We start from the raw sequence: 16,134 nt of genomic DNA, 5'->3' as shown, positions 1-16,134 counted from the left end.
TGCTGCCCGAGAGCCCTGGGCACCGGGGGGACGGGGCTGCACCGCGGGACTGTGGCACTCGGGGTGGCGTTTCTGGGGCAGGGGAAGCACAGCCCGGTGGGGATCTGGGACCTTTCTGTCTCCATCTGTCTCCATCCGTCCGTCCCCTCCGTCTCCATCCTCGCCGGGATGGTCTCCCCCCGCAACCCCGCACCAGATGGGCTGAGAGGCGATACCCTGATAGACGTCGGCTGCGGCCCCACCATCTACCAGCTTCTGTCCGCTTGCGAGCACTTCCAGGAGATCATCGCCTTGGACTACACGGACCAGAACCGCCGGGAGCTGGAGAAGTGGCTGAAGAAGGAAGCGGGAGCCTTCGACTGGAGGCCGGTGGTGGAATACGTTTGCGAGCTGGAAGGGGACAGGTGAGGCTGGCTTCCTACCGCCCACGGCATACACAAAGTCGCAGGCGCAGGTGCTGAATAACCATGTAACAACCCTTCTGCTATTTGTTTATTTACTTGCTAGGGAGAAGTGGGCTGAGAAAGAGGAGAAACTGCGAAAGAAGGTGAAGCAGGTTCTGAAGTGCGACGTGACCAAAGCCAACCCCACGGAGCCCGTGTCCCTGCCCCCCGCCGACTGCATCGTCTCCACCCTCTGCTTGGAGGCCGCCTGCAAGGACCTGGCCACCTTCCGCAGCGCCCTGAGAAACGTCGGTGCCCTCGTGAAGCCGGGGGGACACCTGGTGATGGTCACCGTCCTGCAGGAAACCTACTACGCCTTCAACAATCAGGTCTTCTCGTGCCTCCGCCTGGACAAGAACATGGTGGAGGAAGCCGTGGAGGGCGCCGGCTTTGACGTGAGGTTCAGTGAGGTCCAGCCGTGCCCTCCCGGCAACGCCGGCGCCGACTGCGAAGCCGTGTTGAGCCTGGTGGCCCGCAAGCGTGCCTCCATCAGCGGGTAGCACGTGGACGCTGGGGAGGAAAACAGCAGCGTGTCTGGTTGCAAAAAGCTCTGCCGGTGTAACCCACAGCCCCTTACCCCTTTGTCTGGAAGCAAATAAACCCGTGTGTGCTCTAACAGTGTCTGTGGGCTGGGATTTGTGTGGCACAGGCAGCGCCAGCACTCCAAACTCCAGCAGCCCAGGTGACCCCGAGCTCGCCCCGGCCCCGAAACAGGAATTGCACCCAAGTCCCTTCCCCGCCATCCTCCCAAGTCAGAGCAGAGCTTCTGAGAAGCTGCCCTCTTTCAGCCGTGATGCCCTTCCTTGAGACCAAAACCCATTCCTACGGGAAAAACCTTTGGCTGCAAAGGCAGCGAGACTGCCCAAACCCAGACCTGTTTCTAGTTCCTGGTCAAATCCCGCGTGCTCTGTCCGAAAAGTCGGGGGAACGAAAGGATGCTGTCAGGGGAGCAGTACGCCTTGCACCTGGACACAGAACCGGGAGCGCCTGCTGGCCTTTTCACTATCCCTGGAAAAATTGTCTGACAAAATGCTGCAGCCCCAGCACTTTGTACCTGCCAGGTGCCGGCACCGCCGCGGGACCGGGGAAAAGGGTGGGCAGGTGGAAAGGATGCTCTCCCCAGAGGAACCGCCTCCGGCTCGCAGCACGCTGCCCGTCCTCCGTTGTTCTCCCTCGATTACAGACAGCCGGACCTGCGACATAGCAGGGACTCATTCCAGAGATCATCCAGCCTAGGCATTTTTACTGATAATTAATACTCGCCCACCCAACACGCATCAGTTCTCGGCAATTTTTTACAGTGAGTGTGTGGGGTTTGTTGCTGGCGCTCCTCCTGCCCTCGCTCGTGCAGATTTTCTTTTGGGGTAGTTTTGGTTCAAGAGCGAAAAGAAAAAGGGAAATGGGAAATTTTCTCACCAGGTACACACAGATAGAGTCCCGTCACGAGCCTTATTCCTTCTGCCACACAGTAAGGCAGCAACACAGCCCAGAAAAGGACTCAAAAAACTGAAAGGAGTCTTGGTCCCCGAGTACCGGACACGCTTCGCAGCAGGCAGCAAGCCCAGGCAGGGACCAGAGGGGCCCGGCCTCCTCCCCGTCCCATCCCCTTTTAGTCTCTTGGCAAAAATCTGATTAAACTCCGCCCAGTGAAGTCCTTAGGGCTGTGGGGTAACCTTGGCACCAGCGCAGGCTCGCTGGGTTACTAGATGCAATTGTACGTGACCCCAGAGGTGTACGCTGGAGCTGCCACCTCAGCGAGACGGTGACACCGCCAGCTCCAGCTCTGCTGCGCGCGACTGTCCCCGGAGCCCCTGGGACACCCTGTGTAAACGGCACCGGTTTTCGGCACCGCCGGGAACAGCCTTGTTGCCCCGCTCCGAGAAACGGAGCTGAAAACCAGCGGACGCTCGGCGGCAGCGCAGGACCCGCGCCGCTCGCTAGTTAATACTGAATATAACGCCGCTGCCGCTGCCGTAACGACCCGCAGCCTGCCAGCGCGGCGCAGTAACGGCAGGGATTCAGCAGCTGCTGACATGTTCTCCCGAAATAACATGCCCAGGTCTTGTAGCGCCAGCGTCTTTAATCGCTGTTTAACTGTTCGAACATCGGCATCGCTGGGGATTTTTATGGTCTGATTAAAAAGCACAATGATTCCCTTCACGGAGAAGTTTGTAGCTACAATTACCCTTCTGTTGCAACCTGCCAGGAGTCACTGACAGCCTTTCCCAGCACGGAGGCTGGTGGCATTCCACCTGCCGCTCGCCGACAGGAATCGCGGCGGCACCCAAGGCAGCAAGGTGGGCGCAGGTCGGACTCGTGCCGGGAGGAGACAGACTCGGCGCTCCCCTCGCCTGTGCGGGCTGTGGGAACGGCAGGACGCAGCCGATGGGACGGAGAGAAAAGACTGTCATTTCCCACGGCGCTGTCGGACTGCTCTCTCCATCACCGGGTGTCATCACGCGCACCGGCTTTCTGGCTGCCGGGAATATTCAAGCACCCGCTTTCAATGGATCAGCCACATCACCATGGTGCCGGTGCCCGCTGCTGACGGAGGCAGCCGAGGAGCTGGAGGAGCGGGAGCGCGGTCAGGCCAGAGGGAGAGCACGGCTAACACCTGCGACCGGCGCTGGGGACAGGGATGCGCTGGGTGAGAGGGCCGAGCGGCCGCCAGGCGCCTGTGCCGCACGGGGAGCTGAGCCACAGCCTCCAGCTGGGGGACGTGGGGACCCACGGCTGCAGGGGAGTAGCCCAGAAGGCGAGAGAGTAACCCAGGGCCAAGGAAAAGGCGTGAGGCACGAGCACAAGCAACGACCCGAGGAGAGCGAGTTGCTCGTTTTGCCTCTGGAGCAGAATTGGTTGAAGTTTCTGCAGTATTTCAGAGTGCCTGCATATTAAGAGTGGAAATAGGCAGGTAAAGAATGTGTTTTGCCCCCCATAGCAAAAAACTTTTCCGTTTTCCAGTTTGCTTCTTTGAAGAGCAAAAAGGGCAAAGCAACGGAAAAAGGGAAAAACCCACAACAGAACTGCCAGAGCATACCTATGAGGAACACGAAATAGTTCCCCCTCCTCTCGTTGCACCTTTTTTCCAGGTGGGGCTGTGCGAGGCTGCGACAGGCAACGCCGGAGCCCGTCAGCGCCTTCTGCGGGTCTCCAAACGCGGCCGTGCCCGGCTCAGCATGTGTGGCACACGGGGAGCGAGCCGGCGGTGGATGGTACAAACGCCGCAGACGCTCCCAGCCAAGCCCACGGGGACCCAGAAAGGAAAAAAAGCAGAGGAAAGTAAATGAGGCTCCAGGGAAATTAAGGCAAAGTGGAAGTCCTGGCAGAGCGAGGTAATAATTTCCTTTCTGAGTGAGTAACTGTTTAGAATGTAACCAGGCGAACACGATTAAACCAAATGAATATAAATTCTAGGTGCGGTAGTAAGTAATGAAGTGAAGAAAATGAACAGCGCCTAATTAACAAGAAAACAGGATCTGCCATAACGCGTTGGAATCTAATGAAAAATGAAGGCTCAACTTCCCCTTTCAAAAGTTTTCCAGATGGAAAATATCCTTGTTTTACATCCGGCGCCTTTTGAAATATCCAGGGGATTACAGTTGCCGGGAGGAACCGTCCTCCGCCGAGGACAGGGGCAGGGGAGCGATTTTGCAAAATAGTTGGAAAAGCAAATAACTGGGGGACCACTGCCCAGCGCTTGGCACAAAAATGAAGCCCAAAGGGTCCCCTTTGCATTAGAGTGTGACGGGGAGCACCCAGCAGCCCTCCCGGAGCAATAAAACCAAACAATGGCAGGAAACGCACCAGTCACCGCCTTCACCTCCGGTCCTTCCCCCTCCGTTATTTTATGACAAAACCCCACGTTTACGCTGTGTGCTGGGGGCCGCACTCCCACCGGGCTGGGCTCCAGCCCCCGGGCTGCTCCGGCAGCAGCTCTAAGAGAGGAAAAGGGTTAGGAGCCGGCAGAGAGGCCGGACGCAGCTTCCCACCACACACCCCCAGGATTCTTTCCGGGCTTTCCTACCAGTAAACAATTAAATCAGGGGTTTTTTTTAATCAGGAGGACACTTTTACCGGGCAGCGTTTGATCAGAGCCACTCGCTTTATTTGAGGGACGCTCGCAATAGCGTGGAAATAACAGGGGAACTGAGAAAACCCCTCACGCGCCCGGCTGTGTCGCGACCTGGACGCAGCCTGTCGGCGACACTGGCCTGAACCCACCGGCGATAGGGAGGCCCGGGAAGGCGCGGGGCGGCGGGAGGCCGGCCCCCGTCCCCTCGCAGGCCCCGGTCCCTCCGAGCCCGCCGCTGCCCGCCTCCTCGCTTGGCCCCGCCGCCCCGGGCCCTGAGGCCGAAGCTCCCCCGCCGCCGCCATGGCCGCCGCCGCAGCCTCCTCCCCTGTCCCGCCCACCGGAAGGGGCGGGGCGCGCACGCCGACGCAACGACGTCACGCCGGCAGCGCCTGCGCAACGGGGCGCGCGGGCTGCCCGGCGGCGGCCATGGGGGCGGCGGCGGCCGAGGCGGACCGGACCCTGTTCGTGGGGAACCTGGACCCCAAGGTCACCGAGGAGCTCATCTTCGAGCTGTTCCACCAGGTACCGCCCGGCAGCCGCCCCCTGCCCGCCCGCGCTTTATCCCGGGGCAGGCCGCGGCCGCCATGGCGGGGCGGGCCCGGGCCGGGGTACGGCGGCCGCCGTCGGACAAACTTCCGAGGGGCCGCGCCGCCGTCGCCCCGCTGGCGTTTAAGGGGTTTTGTTTCCGTCTCGGCAGGCAGGCCCGGTGATTAAGGTTAAAATCCCGAAGGACAGAGACGGGCGGCCCAAGCAGTTCGCGTTCGTGAACTTCAAGCACGAGGAGTCCGTGCCCTACGGGCTGAGCCTGCTGAACGGGATCAAGCTCTACGGGCGGCCCATCAAGATCCAGTTCCGATCAGGTGCCCGCAAAAACAAACACTGAACCACCAGAGAGAAAGCAAAACTGCCGTCAGCTCCCCCCCCCGAGTCTGGCAGATTTATATTTAATGGGGTAAATTGCACATCCTTCTCACCACGCTGTCACTCGCCTGACGGCCGATGAGCCCGTGGAACGGTGGGGCCAAGCAGGCCTCTGCTTTCGTCCCTCTGGTTCGGCAGGGGACCTTCCCGGCAGTCATGGCCAAGTGTAATCACGGAGCTGAGCCTTCTGCCGTTTTGTTTTTTATTTATTATTCGTTCTATACCCTTGAAAGCTGATGTAAATTATCACGCAAGCAGTGAAAGTTGCACCTGGTGTCAGTTAAACAAGGCGCGTTGGCCAGAATATCGCTCCCTGATTGCATCTGTCCCTGCGTGTATTAATACAGTTGCAGAGTCTTGTTTTGGAGACTGGATCGCGTGCTTTGGCAGGTCACTGACAGAACTCGGGAGCTAACTGAGCGTGTGGCAACTGCCAGCACCTGGCAAGTTCGCTCCATACCCATGTTCCTCTAACTCCCCTGTGTCTGTCTCGTGAAACATTTGTTTCTCCTCAGGGAGCAGTCATGCCTCTCAGGATGGCAACCTGTCCTGTTCCCCGCACGGAGCCGCCAGCACTAGCCCCTCCGGCGCGCCGCACCCCGCATCCAACTGCAGCAGGTACGAGTCCCGTCAGCACGTGCTGTGGGTACCCACGCACAGGGCAAAGCAGAAAACGGCGCTCCCAGGGGTCGCCGCTTCCCTGGCTCTCTTCCCAAGCGCAGTTTGCGCTTTCTCCCCCATGGAGTAAGTACTTGCATTCCTGGCGCCCTGCGTGCTCGGTGCCTGACGTTCTAGTGCAGAAAGAACGGCGTTGTGTTTTCATACGAGCACGGAGAAGGTCCGGTGGGGTAAGGTGGTGGGAGAGCGCTGCCACACGCACTGCACAGGCACCTCCGCACCAGTTTCTGACCACAGTGGTGAGCTCAGCCTGACGCTTGGACGCTTATTTTGTTTCTAATGGGAGTAACGCAATTAGGATTCCAGTGCCCCTTGGACTGCAAGGGCCTTGTTTTTAAGGCTAAAATTCCTAATGTTTTTTTTCTACAGATACGACAGGAGTCCTGATGGTATGGGAGCAGCGGGATTCTCGTCGGCACAGCGGTCTCTGCCCTCTGCTGATAACCTTCAGAGACAAGCGGTGGTACGCTTCTCGCTTCTGGGGGGAGCGCCTGACCCTGTGCTCGCCCGGGGCTGACAGACAACGTGCGACAGAGTTGTCTCTAATTTTGAGTCCCCGTGTCCTGTAACAATCGTGAGAAGCTGTGGAAATGTACTTCTGGAGTGCTGAAATGCCAGTTCCAGAAGATTTACGGCTGTTGGTACTCGGGTGGTCAGTCAGGGAGGGCCCTGAGCTTTAAGAGTTCAGCTCTAGACGAAGCAAGGGGTAACAGCTATTCTGTGAGTTCGTGTTTAGTCTCATTTCCAAAACAAAAACTTTCATTTTCCTGTGTACTTACAGAGTGATTAGCGTGCGATTTGGGGCCAGCACGGGAGTTAGCATTTCTCTGTGCCCCAGATGGGATCCAGCACCTTGCCGGGAAGGGAGTGCACTGAACCCCCCGACCCTTTTCCTCTTCTCTTTGCAGATGAAAAGCGCCGCGTGGCAGCCGCCCCCATTCGGGGGGAAGTATGAGCAGCCCGCCTTCCCCCTGCCCGGCTACCCACCAGCTCCTCACGCCTTCCACCCGGCCCCACAAATGCCGCGGCGACCGGAGCCGCCACGCAAGGGCCGGCTGAGCACCCACCCCTACCACCCCGAGGGCAGGCACTTCGGCCGCGAGCAGCGCTTCGGGGAGCGGGGACCCGACTACGGCCGTGGCAAGAGGGAGGAATACGGCTACGAGGAGCGGGGCCACGATGGCGAGCACCACTACCGGGCGGGCAGAGAGGAACCTGCCTACGTAGACAGGCACCGGGACGGTTGGAGCCATGACTACGACTACCGGAGGGAGGGCTACAGAGAGGCCAAGTGGCACCCGTCGCGGCATTAATTAACCCCCCTGCACGGGGCTTGAAAGAACTTGATGGCAAAGAGAGTTCGATCTGTTTCTCACGGAGTCTACGTATAAAAAAAAACCCCCAAACCCTCAACCCCTCGCGGTTACCTTTTAATGTTTGTTTGTAAAACTAGCGTAATCCTCCAAAATTAGTGTCTTCATTTTAGACGTGTTGACTCTGCACTTTAGGGCTTTGCGCGGGGGGAAAAGAAAACGTGTCGCAGTTGCGGAGAGGCGGCTGCCGTTTGTGTTGTAGAGCAGCGCACATTTGTATTTTTGTAGCAGGTGCCGGGGCCGTCTCCGTGTCCCCCCGAAGCGGCGCCCAGGCGGGACGGTGCTTTGTGGCACCCGAAACGTCTCGCACGGCGTTTTTGATACAGGACGTTGGAACGTTCCTTCTCTCGGGAAGAGCATTAAACGTCTCCCTGGAAAAAAAAACCCGCGGGTGAACCGTTCTCATTCCACCCACCGGCTCCGCGTAACGGGGCCGGGGCACCCCCGGGTCTCCCCGGTGTCGCCGGGGGCGGGGAGGGGCCGCGGAGCCGCCTCCCGAGACCCTCCCATCCTTCCACGCACCCCCTCGGGACTACAACTCCCATCAGCCCCTGCGCCCGCCGCCCGCGCCCGCCCTGGGGCCGGCGCCGCGGGGTCTGCCGGGAGTTGTAGTGCGGCGGCCGCGCTTTGCGGCCTGGCGGCGATGCTGGGCGGCAGCCGCGCTGGCCTGGGTCGCCTGCGGAGCTGCGGCGGGCGGCTGTGGCGGGGCCGGCGGCGGGCGGCGGGCATGGCCGGCGGCGGCATGGGCCAGCGGATGGTCTGGGTGGACCTGGAGGTGCGGGGCGCGGGCCGGGGGCCGGGGGGGGAGGGGAGGGAGCGGGGGGCGGCCCGCGGCCGCGCTGACGGCGCCGCTCCCTGTGTGGCAGATGACGGGCCTGGACGTGGAGAAGGACCAGATCCTGGAGATGGCCTGCCTCATCACCGACTCCGACCTCAACGTCCTGGCCGAGGTGAGGAGCCCCCGCCGGGCCCCGTCTCCGGGCTCCCCCGGGCCCGCCCGGCCCCTCTGGCGGGGGGGTTCTGCGCCCAGGGGCGATGCCTGCCGGGGCCCCGGCCTGCCTGCGCCGGTGGCCGCTGCTCTGGCCATGTTGGCTCCTGCTGCGCCGGCCCCGGCCCCCTGCGGACGCGCACCTTACCTTGCCCGGCGGATTGTCCGCTTCGCGCCCTCCGAACAGCCGCTTCTCCGCTGGGTCGCTGCCACGGCCGCGCTGCGTCTCAAGGCCAGGCCCGTGGGAGCAACCGCACGGAACTTTTTCTGATTGCCTTCGTGTTTGTCTTTTCCCGGCAGGGCCCGAACCTGATTATTAACCAGCCCGACGAGCTGCTGGAGAGCATGTCCGAGTGGTGCAAGGAGCATCACGGGAAGGTAACCCTTCTAGAGCAGTCATGCTGCGCTTTCTCTCTCTTTGCAACAATGAGAGTGACGCGTAAGTCAGAATTATTAGTTGCAGTACAGTCACCTAAAAAGGGACAACTCCCACGCTGAGCAGTTTGCAGGCAAGCAGAGGAGATAAAGAAGTAAGTATCATCCTTATTTTGTACGGAGGAGCTGATGCGTAACGTTTTGCCCAGGGTCTCGCAGGTCATCCGTGGCACAGCTGCGGATTGCTCTCGTGTATCTGTAGTCTCCATCCCGTATCTCAGCTGCAGGATGGCCCCGAAGGGGCCTGCACTTTGTAGCCTGGCTTTTCGTAACTTTGAATAGTGCTGGAAACTGCTTTCTACCTCGAGAGGCAGAAGCATCGGTGCAGGCCGACAGCTGGTGAGCGGTGCTCTGAGATGGCTGGAGCAGCAGCCCCCAGGAGAGCTGCAGGCAGGGTGAGACAGCGGCGCTGGGCCTGGGAACGGCATCCGCCGCTCCGATACGTGCCGCTGGTCCCCATCTCCTAAAGGAGTGAGGTTGGGAAGTCGGGTCTGAGGTTAGGAAGTCGGGTCTGGCTCCCCCGGTCTGCCCGCGGAGCTGTCGGCCGTGGCCTGCCTCTACAGCCGGGTTGGAGGGACTCCTCTGGCAGCTCCTCCCGGTGAAGCCTGTTCCGCGTTGCATAAAATAATTCAAAGAATAGTTCTGATGGAGAAGGGGGAGTTGTGGCTTGAAGTCCCAGCTAGGAGTAGGAGCGAGATCAGTGTAGAGTAATCCAGAGCCGACGAAATGCAAATTAATCACTGCAAATTCAGGTATTTGGAGAACTAAACAGACCGATTTACCGTAAACGTTGCATTGTCATTTTTGCCTGTCCCCTCAGCACTGTAAGCCTAGTGTATTTTTTTTTGCTGAAGGCTTAACTTTTGCAGCAAGAGATTATTTTCAGTTCTTTCAGCCACCAAAGCAAGCTTCCTCCTTGCCAGCAGCGTGAAAGCGAATGGATTTTCCAATCCCCGATTACGAATTGAAATTCAAGTTAGTTTTCAGTTAAGGGTGAAGTTTTAAGACACCCATAACCCCTCCCCTCCTCCCCGCTTCGGCATCTCACGCTCCCCGGGAAGGATTAGCGAGAGTTTGGAAAATGAATATTAATTTACTGTGATGGGTGCTTTTCCCCTTCTCCAGTTGAGGACTCAAACTCGGCTTCGGCTCACGAGTGAATTGAAGATGGTAGCATTCGTTATCGCTGCTCCTGAGGAGCTACTTATTTTTAATTGACTAAGAAAAGAGAAGCAATTAGAATACAGATGAAAATGCAGCCACATAATGAATTTTTTAACCACCACTTGGATCTGTCAAGTAGGTTTTTTGCAGCACAGTCGTGGAAATATATAGCGTAGCCAGATGGAAATACATCACTGAGAACACTCGGAGCAGATTTGACATTTAACTGTTGAAAAAAAAGAAGGAAGGAACTTTTCTGATTTATAGGAATCTTGATAAACACTTAAGCCGGGATCCTGATTATTTCTGTTTATTTATACCTCCTGCTCTGTGCTGGAGAGGCGAGTGCCGCTCCTTCAACAGAGAGACATGTCACGCTCTCCTGGATCACGTAGGTACAGGTGTATGAACGAGGCTTGCGTAATGCCTCGGTAATTGAGAAGAACCCCTGGAAAGCACAGCAACCGGGAAAGAAAAAAAAACCAACCCAAAAAACCAAATCCGAGGAACATCGGTGCTGTTAGGGGTACGCTTCGGTCGCCTTCACTTGGGTGGATTTGTACTTCCCGAGCGGCGCCCTGCACGTCGGTCAGGCCTGCTCGGGGAGGCAGCCGGGGGGAATAAAGGCAAGGGGACGTCCCAGAATACCGAACCACAGAGCTCGGTCGGTACTTCTGGGCGCGCCGGGGAACAGACAGTACTCAGAGGGTGGTCCTTCCGCTCTGGAGCATTGCTGGAAGCGTCTTCTTTGGCAGTGTATTTCTGATTTATGACGGATGGCTCTTTTTTGCAGTCTGGCCTTACTAAGGCTGTGAAGGAGAGTAAAATTTCGTTGCAGCAAGCAGAGTATGAGTTTCTGTCCTTTGTACGGCAACAGACACCACCGGGTCTCTGTCCTCTCGCAGGTAAAGTACGTTCTTTCTTAATAACAACGATGTCATCCCTCCCGCAGCTCCCAGCTGGATGCCGAAAGGCCCGCTGCTGCACGTGGCGGGGATGCTGTAGCGCGCTCTGCTGAGCTCTGGCACGCAAATCAAACCTGTTGAGTAAGGAGAGGCTCAGTAACGGCGTCGTGCATTCTGCAGCTTCCCTAGGGCAAATATTGCTCGTCATTTCTGCAGGAAACTGCAGTTCTTTTTTGCGTTACTGCTTCCCTGTACGGTTGTAATTGGGGCGGGCGACCTAACTGCTGACAGCACCCTGCGACCATAAGAGCAGCAGCAAACCCCACGGCGTCTTTTCCTCGCTGCGTGAGGACCTTCACAGGCCGTCTTGGGACTGGTGCTAGGAGAAGTTAATGCCGATGCCCGTCTTCACGTGGCGGAAAACCCGATTCTTGCGTAATACTTTGATATTTATCTGTGTGACGGAAACTGCAGGAGTTGTAACTGAAGAATTAATAGCGGGATTATGGATGTAAACCGTGTGTGATCCCACAACGGAAATCTGACAAACCTTTACAATCATATTTCCTAGAAAAGGGGATAAACGAGCTGCTTGCGCATAGCTTTTCATACCCTATGATCTTTCCCCGGCTCGCTTAGCCTGCTTCTCGTCTAGATGTCGTTCGTGGTGGCTTTGTAATGTCTTTGAAGAAACGTCTCGTTTTGTGTCTTTGTAGGTAACTCTGTTCACGCAGATAAGAAATTCCTTGACAAATACATGCCTCAGTTCATGAGGCATCTTCATTACAGGATCATTGATGTGAGCACTGTCAAAGAACTTTGCAGGTAAACGTTCCCCAAATTAAGCAGTCATATGAAAGACAGATAACCGAGGGAAGGCTGTTCAGTGGCGCTGACGCGAGCTCTTCCAAGGCGAGGTGAAGGGCTGCTGGGAGAGGGCTGCCTGCAGCACCTCCTGCTTTGCTCCGCTCTGTTCGGGGACGCGCAGGAGCAGCCGTGACCTGCTCCCCGAGCGGCTGCTCTGGAGGCTGCAGCACGGGGACTCGCAGGGTTGTGGCTTCTCTGGCTGCCAGTGAAACCGAAATTCTTTCGCCAGTTGTGACAAACCTGCAGCAGCCCCTGGACGAGTTTTGGTATCCCACTTTCCTTTTTTAAGTAGCACTTTTTTCCACCTACAGGCGCTGGTATCCAGAAGAATACGAGTTTGCACCAAAGAAGGCGGCTTCTCACAGGTGAGACTTCTGCTTTTGTCTGTAAGAGAGCACGGTTGTCACGCCGGAGCCACGCTCCTCACGAGCAGAATACGGAGCTTCCTTTCAGTTCCTGGTGTGCTGCTTCTGCGGCGGGCGGTGGCGGCGTGCTTCCACTGCCTGTCGTACGCTTGTGTTCCCCGTCTGAAGCCTGGTTAGTGTCGGGAAAGGGACCGTTAAACTGCAGAGCCTCAGAAGTTTGCTTATCTGTTCCGATTTGCTCTGTTTACTGTTCAAGCCCAGATGCTGGTTTGGCAACGTCGATATATCTGTCACTTCTTAGACGTCGGAGTGAGAAATCACGTGAAAACAGTAGCTCCACAGTGGGCTTTTTCTGTCCTTGTTTTGGGCAGAGTTGTTCGCGGAGCCACTGAAATTGGAAGACTTTTCCATGTCTGGGGAGATGAGGGTTCTGTTCCTGGCTATTTCCCGAGTTCCCAACGTGTCAGAGTTTGTTCTCCTTCCTCTGGAAGGGATTAATTGTGAGTTACGCTCCTGCCAGCATCTGACACATCCCTAAAAGTTGCAGTTGCCTTAAGGTTTTGGAAGAAAAGACTCTGCGCAATATTGAAACGTACTTCTCGAAAGCTGCGTTTTCTAGTCCTTCCCAAAGGAGGAGACGGTGGGTCCTGTGGGGTCCGTGGGCTTTGCTAGGTCCGTATTTACTGTATGCGCAGCGTGTGCATCCATTTACTCCTTCACCTGCGCAGACGAAACATAGAAAGAAGCGCAGGACGCCTTGTGTGCTGGGCTCCCCGTAGGTGCTGCTGGGCGCTTGGAGCTAGGGCTGTCCCCACCCCGGCCAGAGGAGTCCCCGAAGCCTCTGCCCTGCCCTGCCCTGCCCGCGCTGGGCAGGAGAGGCGGCTCCGGGACACGAGGAGAAGGGACGAGCGCTGCAGGGGTCGGGATGGAGCGCGCGGGTCGGCGTGCTGCGCGGCACGATTACTGCTCTGCGGCCTCGCCGTCTGAGCGGGCAGAAGTGGCCAAAGCAGGAGCTGGCAGCACGTCTCCGGAGCCCCGCGCTCTCTCGTCTCAGATTGAGTTGCTTTTAATGGTTGAAGCCATAGAACCTGTTGGCTTTCAGGAGCTTCCCTGTCCCACGGTGACATAAACTAATAAGCTGTGCGTTACTCCCTGGCATGTCAGCGCTGGTGGACTGTTATTGCTTTCCACGCGGCCGAGAGTAGTGAGGGTGGTTCTCCTTCCTGCCAGATGTGCGATCCGTGCACGGCAGAGTTTGATTTCTTACAGCCTGGAATTGCTCGGAAGCGGTAGAACCCAGATGTAGCCGAAGGTGCGCGCAGGCGTTCTGAAACCCTCCTTAATTCTCTTTCAGAGCGCTCGATGACATCAGGGAAAGCATCAAAGAACTTCAGTTCTACAGAGATAGCATCTTCAAGAGGAAAACGGATGAAAAGAAAAGGAAACTAATAGAGAACGGAGAAAGCGATAAAACTGCCAGCTGATTGCTCATCGTGCCGCGCCAGCCTGTGGCACGTACTAGATGCGTCTCCTGGTTCTTTTCTGTTTGCCAGTCTCCCGAGAAGCTGCACCCTTCAGTTACCTTCTTTCTTAACGGCAGTTAAAACGCAGACGGAAGCCTCAGTTACTGCTTCTTTTCTGTGCGAGCAAGGCCTCGACGCGCTCGAGCCTCAGCAGCGTCTGTGTATGTCCTAGGTAAAACACGCTGTTTGATACTCCTCTTCATCTGGTTTTAGATGCAGCCTTTCACTACACAATAAAAACAGTTCTGTTGGAAGACGGTGTTTTCGTGCAGCCTTTCTTTTGTGCTCGCCATAAGCTGCTGGGGGAACCAGCCTCTCGTAGCGTTGCGAAAGGAAACGCTCTGGGAAACGACTCTCGTTGGGTAGCAATGGCTTGGGGCGTTGGGGGGCATTTAACAAGGCCTTCCATGCGACGGGAAGCAGGCTGGAGTCAGGTGCACTCAGTAAGCGCGGCCTCCCGAGCGCTGGGGACGAGGCACGGCCGTCTCCGATCTCTCTCCAGCTGACGTCGTTCCCGTCACGCAGGTGTCTGCAGGCCCGGGGGGTCAGCACCGGTTTCCCGCGTCACGCCATCGCACAGCATCCGCGCGTGAGGGAATGGCCCGAGCCGCCTGGCTTGTGGGCGGGCGGAGGGCACCCCAACGTGCACAAACCCCAAAGTGCCGCGGGTCCTTTGTGACAGCACGGAAGGGATCGAGAACGGCAGCTAATAATCCCTGTGAGAGCGCCCGTAGCTCTTCCCCTTTCCACAACACGCTCGTGAGAACAGGCGACGCGCAAAGCTGCTTCTCGGCCCTGAGCCGCCCGGCGGGTCCGGCTTACGCAGAACGTGTTACTGCTGCTCAGACGTGCGGGCCGGGAAGAGCGAAGTTTGAAAGGAAAGTATGTCGGGAGAGGGGCCTGGGCTTCTCTCAGCACGCGGCTCTCGGCGTTCAGCAGCGCTTTGCGTAACACCAGAGTCACAACGCAAGCGTCCTTAAACGTCCAGCTCAACAACGGAGGCCGGGACAGAACTCCGGCTAGCTAACAGCCGCACGCGAATCACGCAACCAGCTAAAGGACGTCAACAGCCGCACGCAGGTCACGAGCAGGTGAGCCCACGGATAGCAGGGACAACAGCGATCCCCAGAACCGAGCAGCACAAGCGGTAAGACTGAAAAAATGAAACTTGTTATTGATTTTTGGGCAAAGCCACACCAGTAATTGAACCGTTCTGTGTCTGCGCGGCCCCGGCGTTTGCCGCACTCGTAATTACTCCAGCGGAGCAGCCTGGAAGGAGAAGGTACTGCAGAGCCTTGCGGACATTAAGCTCTTTGCTAATGAAAACAGCTGTGGGGAAGGGTCTGAAGTGCTGGCCCAGACCCGCAGCGGTGGCTGGAGCCATCCCCCGCCAGCGTCAGCTCCGGAGGGACACAGGCGTTTGCTTCGATGGCATAAAGGCAGCAGCTGCCTGCAGAGCCCAGCCAGGAACACGAGGGCAGGGACCGGGGCACCCGCACAGCTCCTGAGGAGCCGGGTCCCGGCGGCGCCTGCTCCGGGGGAAGGCGCTGGGTGTTGGCTGCGGAAATCCCTGCGAGGCAGAGTGGCTGCGGCCTTTCGGCAGGGGTTTTCCTCCGGCTTCGCCAAAAGCGCCGGCAGCATCTCTGCGAGCTCAGTTAGAGGGAAGGCGGAGATGTGGCTGGACGTGCTTTTTTATTCTTCATTGGCGAAGGACATTGGGCAAACCCCCCTATACCAAAATTTTCCCCCTTTTCAGTTCCATTCGTGGTGTCTGATATTTCCCTTGCTCCCCCGGCAGCGCGAATTAATAGGCTAAAAGCTGTCGAAAGGCTGTGCGAGCTTTCCTTGAAAGGCCCGAGGAGTCACGTCGATTTAATGGGAGTATTTTCCTGCTCATTGAACCTTTTTGCGCGTTGGGTGTTTCAGGCTGGAGCCCGTGGCCGTGGGTTGACGCTGGGATTGACGGGGAGGAGCAGCGCCGCTCCCGGCCCTGGGCAGCGCGAGCGCACCCGCAGAACCAATTTGCTTTCCAAATAAACGCGTCTCGCAGCGTCTTCACTTGGCCACATTAGAAAAGAAGTCACCCGTTCTACATTAACTCATCAGAAACGGCCAGAGTCGGCGATGCAGGAGACAGCTCGCCCCCCGGCTTCGGGGGCGTGCAGACAGCAAGGATTCACCTTCGGAGAGTCTTTCACCTGTTACTACGCACCTGGCGAGGGGCTCCGGAGGTGCCGTGCAGGACAGGACCCGTCCCCGGTGGGACACAAACAGGCTCTTACTGCTGTTACCGACACGAGCGCAGCCTCTGACGCCGCCACAGCTGCCGGCTACGCTCTACTCGAGGAATCATCAGCGACGAGCAGGCGAGTCTTCTACATCCCGCAGTCAGCTCGTGGC

General features: G+C 57.8%; 3 protein-coding genes across 3 annotated transcripts in view; all 3 read left to right on the top strand.

Annotated features, from left to right (window-relative positions):
- The window catches only part of NNMT (nicotinamide N-methyltransferase), a 3,818-nt gene extending 2,759 nt beyond the window's left edge, over window positions 1-1,059 (top strand). The window contains exons 2-3 of the mRNA XM_074560862.1: window positions 197-404; window positions 508-1,059. Of these exons, the coding sequence (XP_074416963.1) occupies window positions 197-404; window positions 508-943 (644 nt within the window). The 3' untranslated portion in view covers window positions 944-1,059. The remainder of the gene's footprint in view (window positions 1-196; window positions 405-507) is intronic.
- Window positions 1,060-4,668: 3,609 nt separating this feature from the next.
- On the top strand, window positions 4,669-7,599 carry RBM7 (RNA binding motif protein 7). The gene is made up of 5 exons (XM_074561156.1): window positions 4,669-5,037; window positions 5,213-5,375; window positions 5,952-6,054; window positions 6,484-6,577; window positions 7,023-7,599. The coding sequence occupies exons 1-5, from the start codon at window positions 4,816-4,818 to the stop codon at window positions 7,425-7,427; spliced, it is 987 nt and encodes a 328-aa protein (XP_074417257.1). The 5' UTR covers window positions 4,669-4,815; the 3' UTR covers window positions 7,428-7,599.
- A 503-nt stretch (window positions 7,600-8,102) lies between these two features.
- REXO2 (RNA exonuclease 2) lies at window positions 8,103-13,995 on the top strand. Its single transcript, XM_074561157.1, has 7 exons — window positions 8,103-8,262; window positions 8,354-8,437; window positions 8,776-8,853; window positions 10,868-10,979; window positions 11,696-11,804; window positions 12,158-12,211; window positions 13,566-13,995. Exons 1-7 carry the CDS (start codon window positions 8,131-8,133, stop codon window positions 13,693-13,695), a joined length of 699 nt encoding a protein of 232 aa, XP_074417258.1. The 5' UTR covers window positions 8,103-8,130; the 3' UTR covers window positions 13,696-13,995.
- The last annotated feature ends 2,139 nt before the right edge of the window (window positions 13,996-16,134 follow it).

Source organism: Larus michahellis, chromosome 17, assembly GCF_964199755.1.
Source record: "Larus michahellis chromosome 17, bLarMic1.1, whole genome shotgun sequence".
Lineage (NCBI taxonomy): Eukaryota > Metazoa > Chordata > Aves > Charadriiformes > Laridae > Larus > Larus michahellis.
This window is presented reverse-complemented; position numbering and strand designations above follow the sequence as displayed.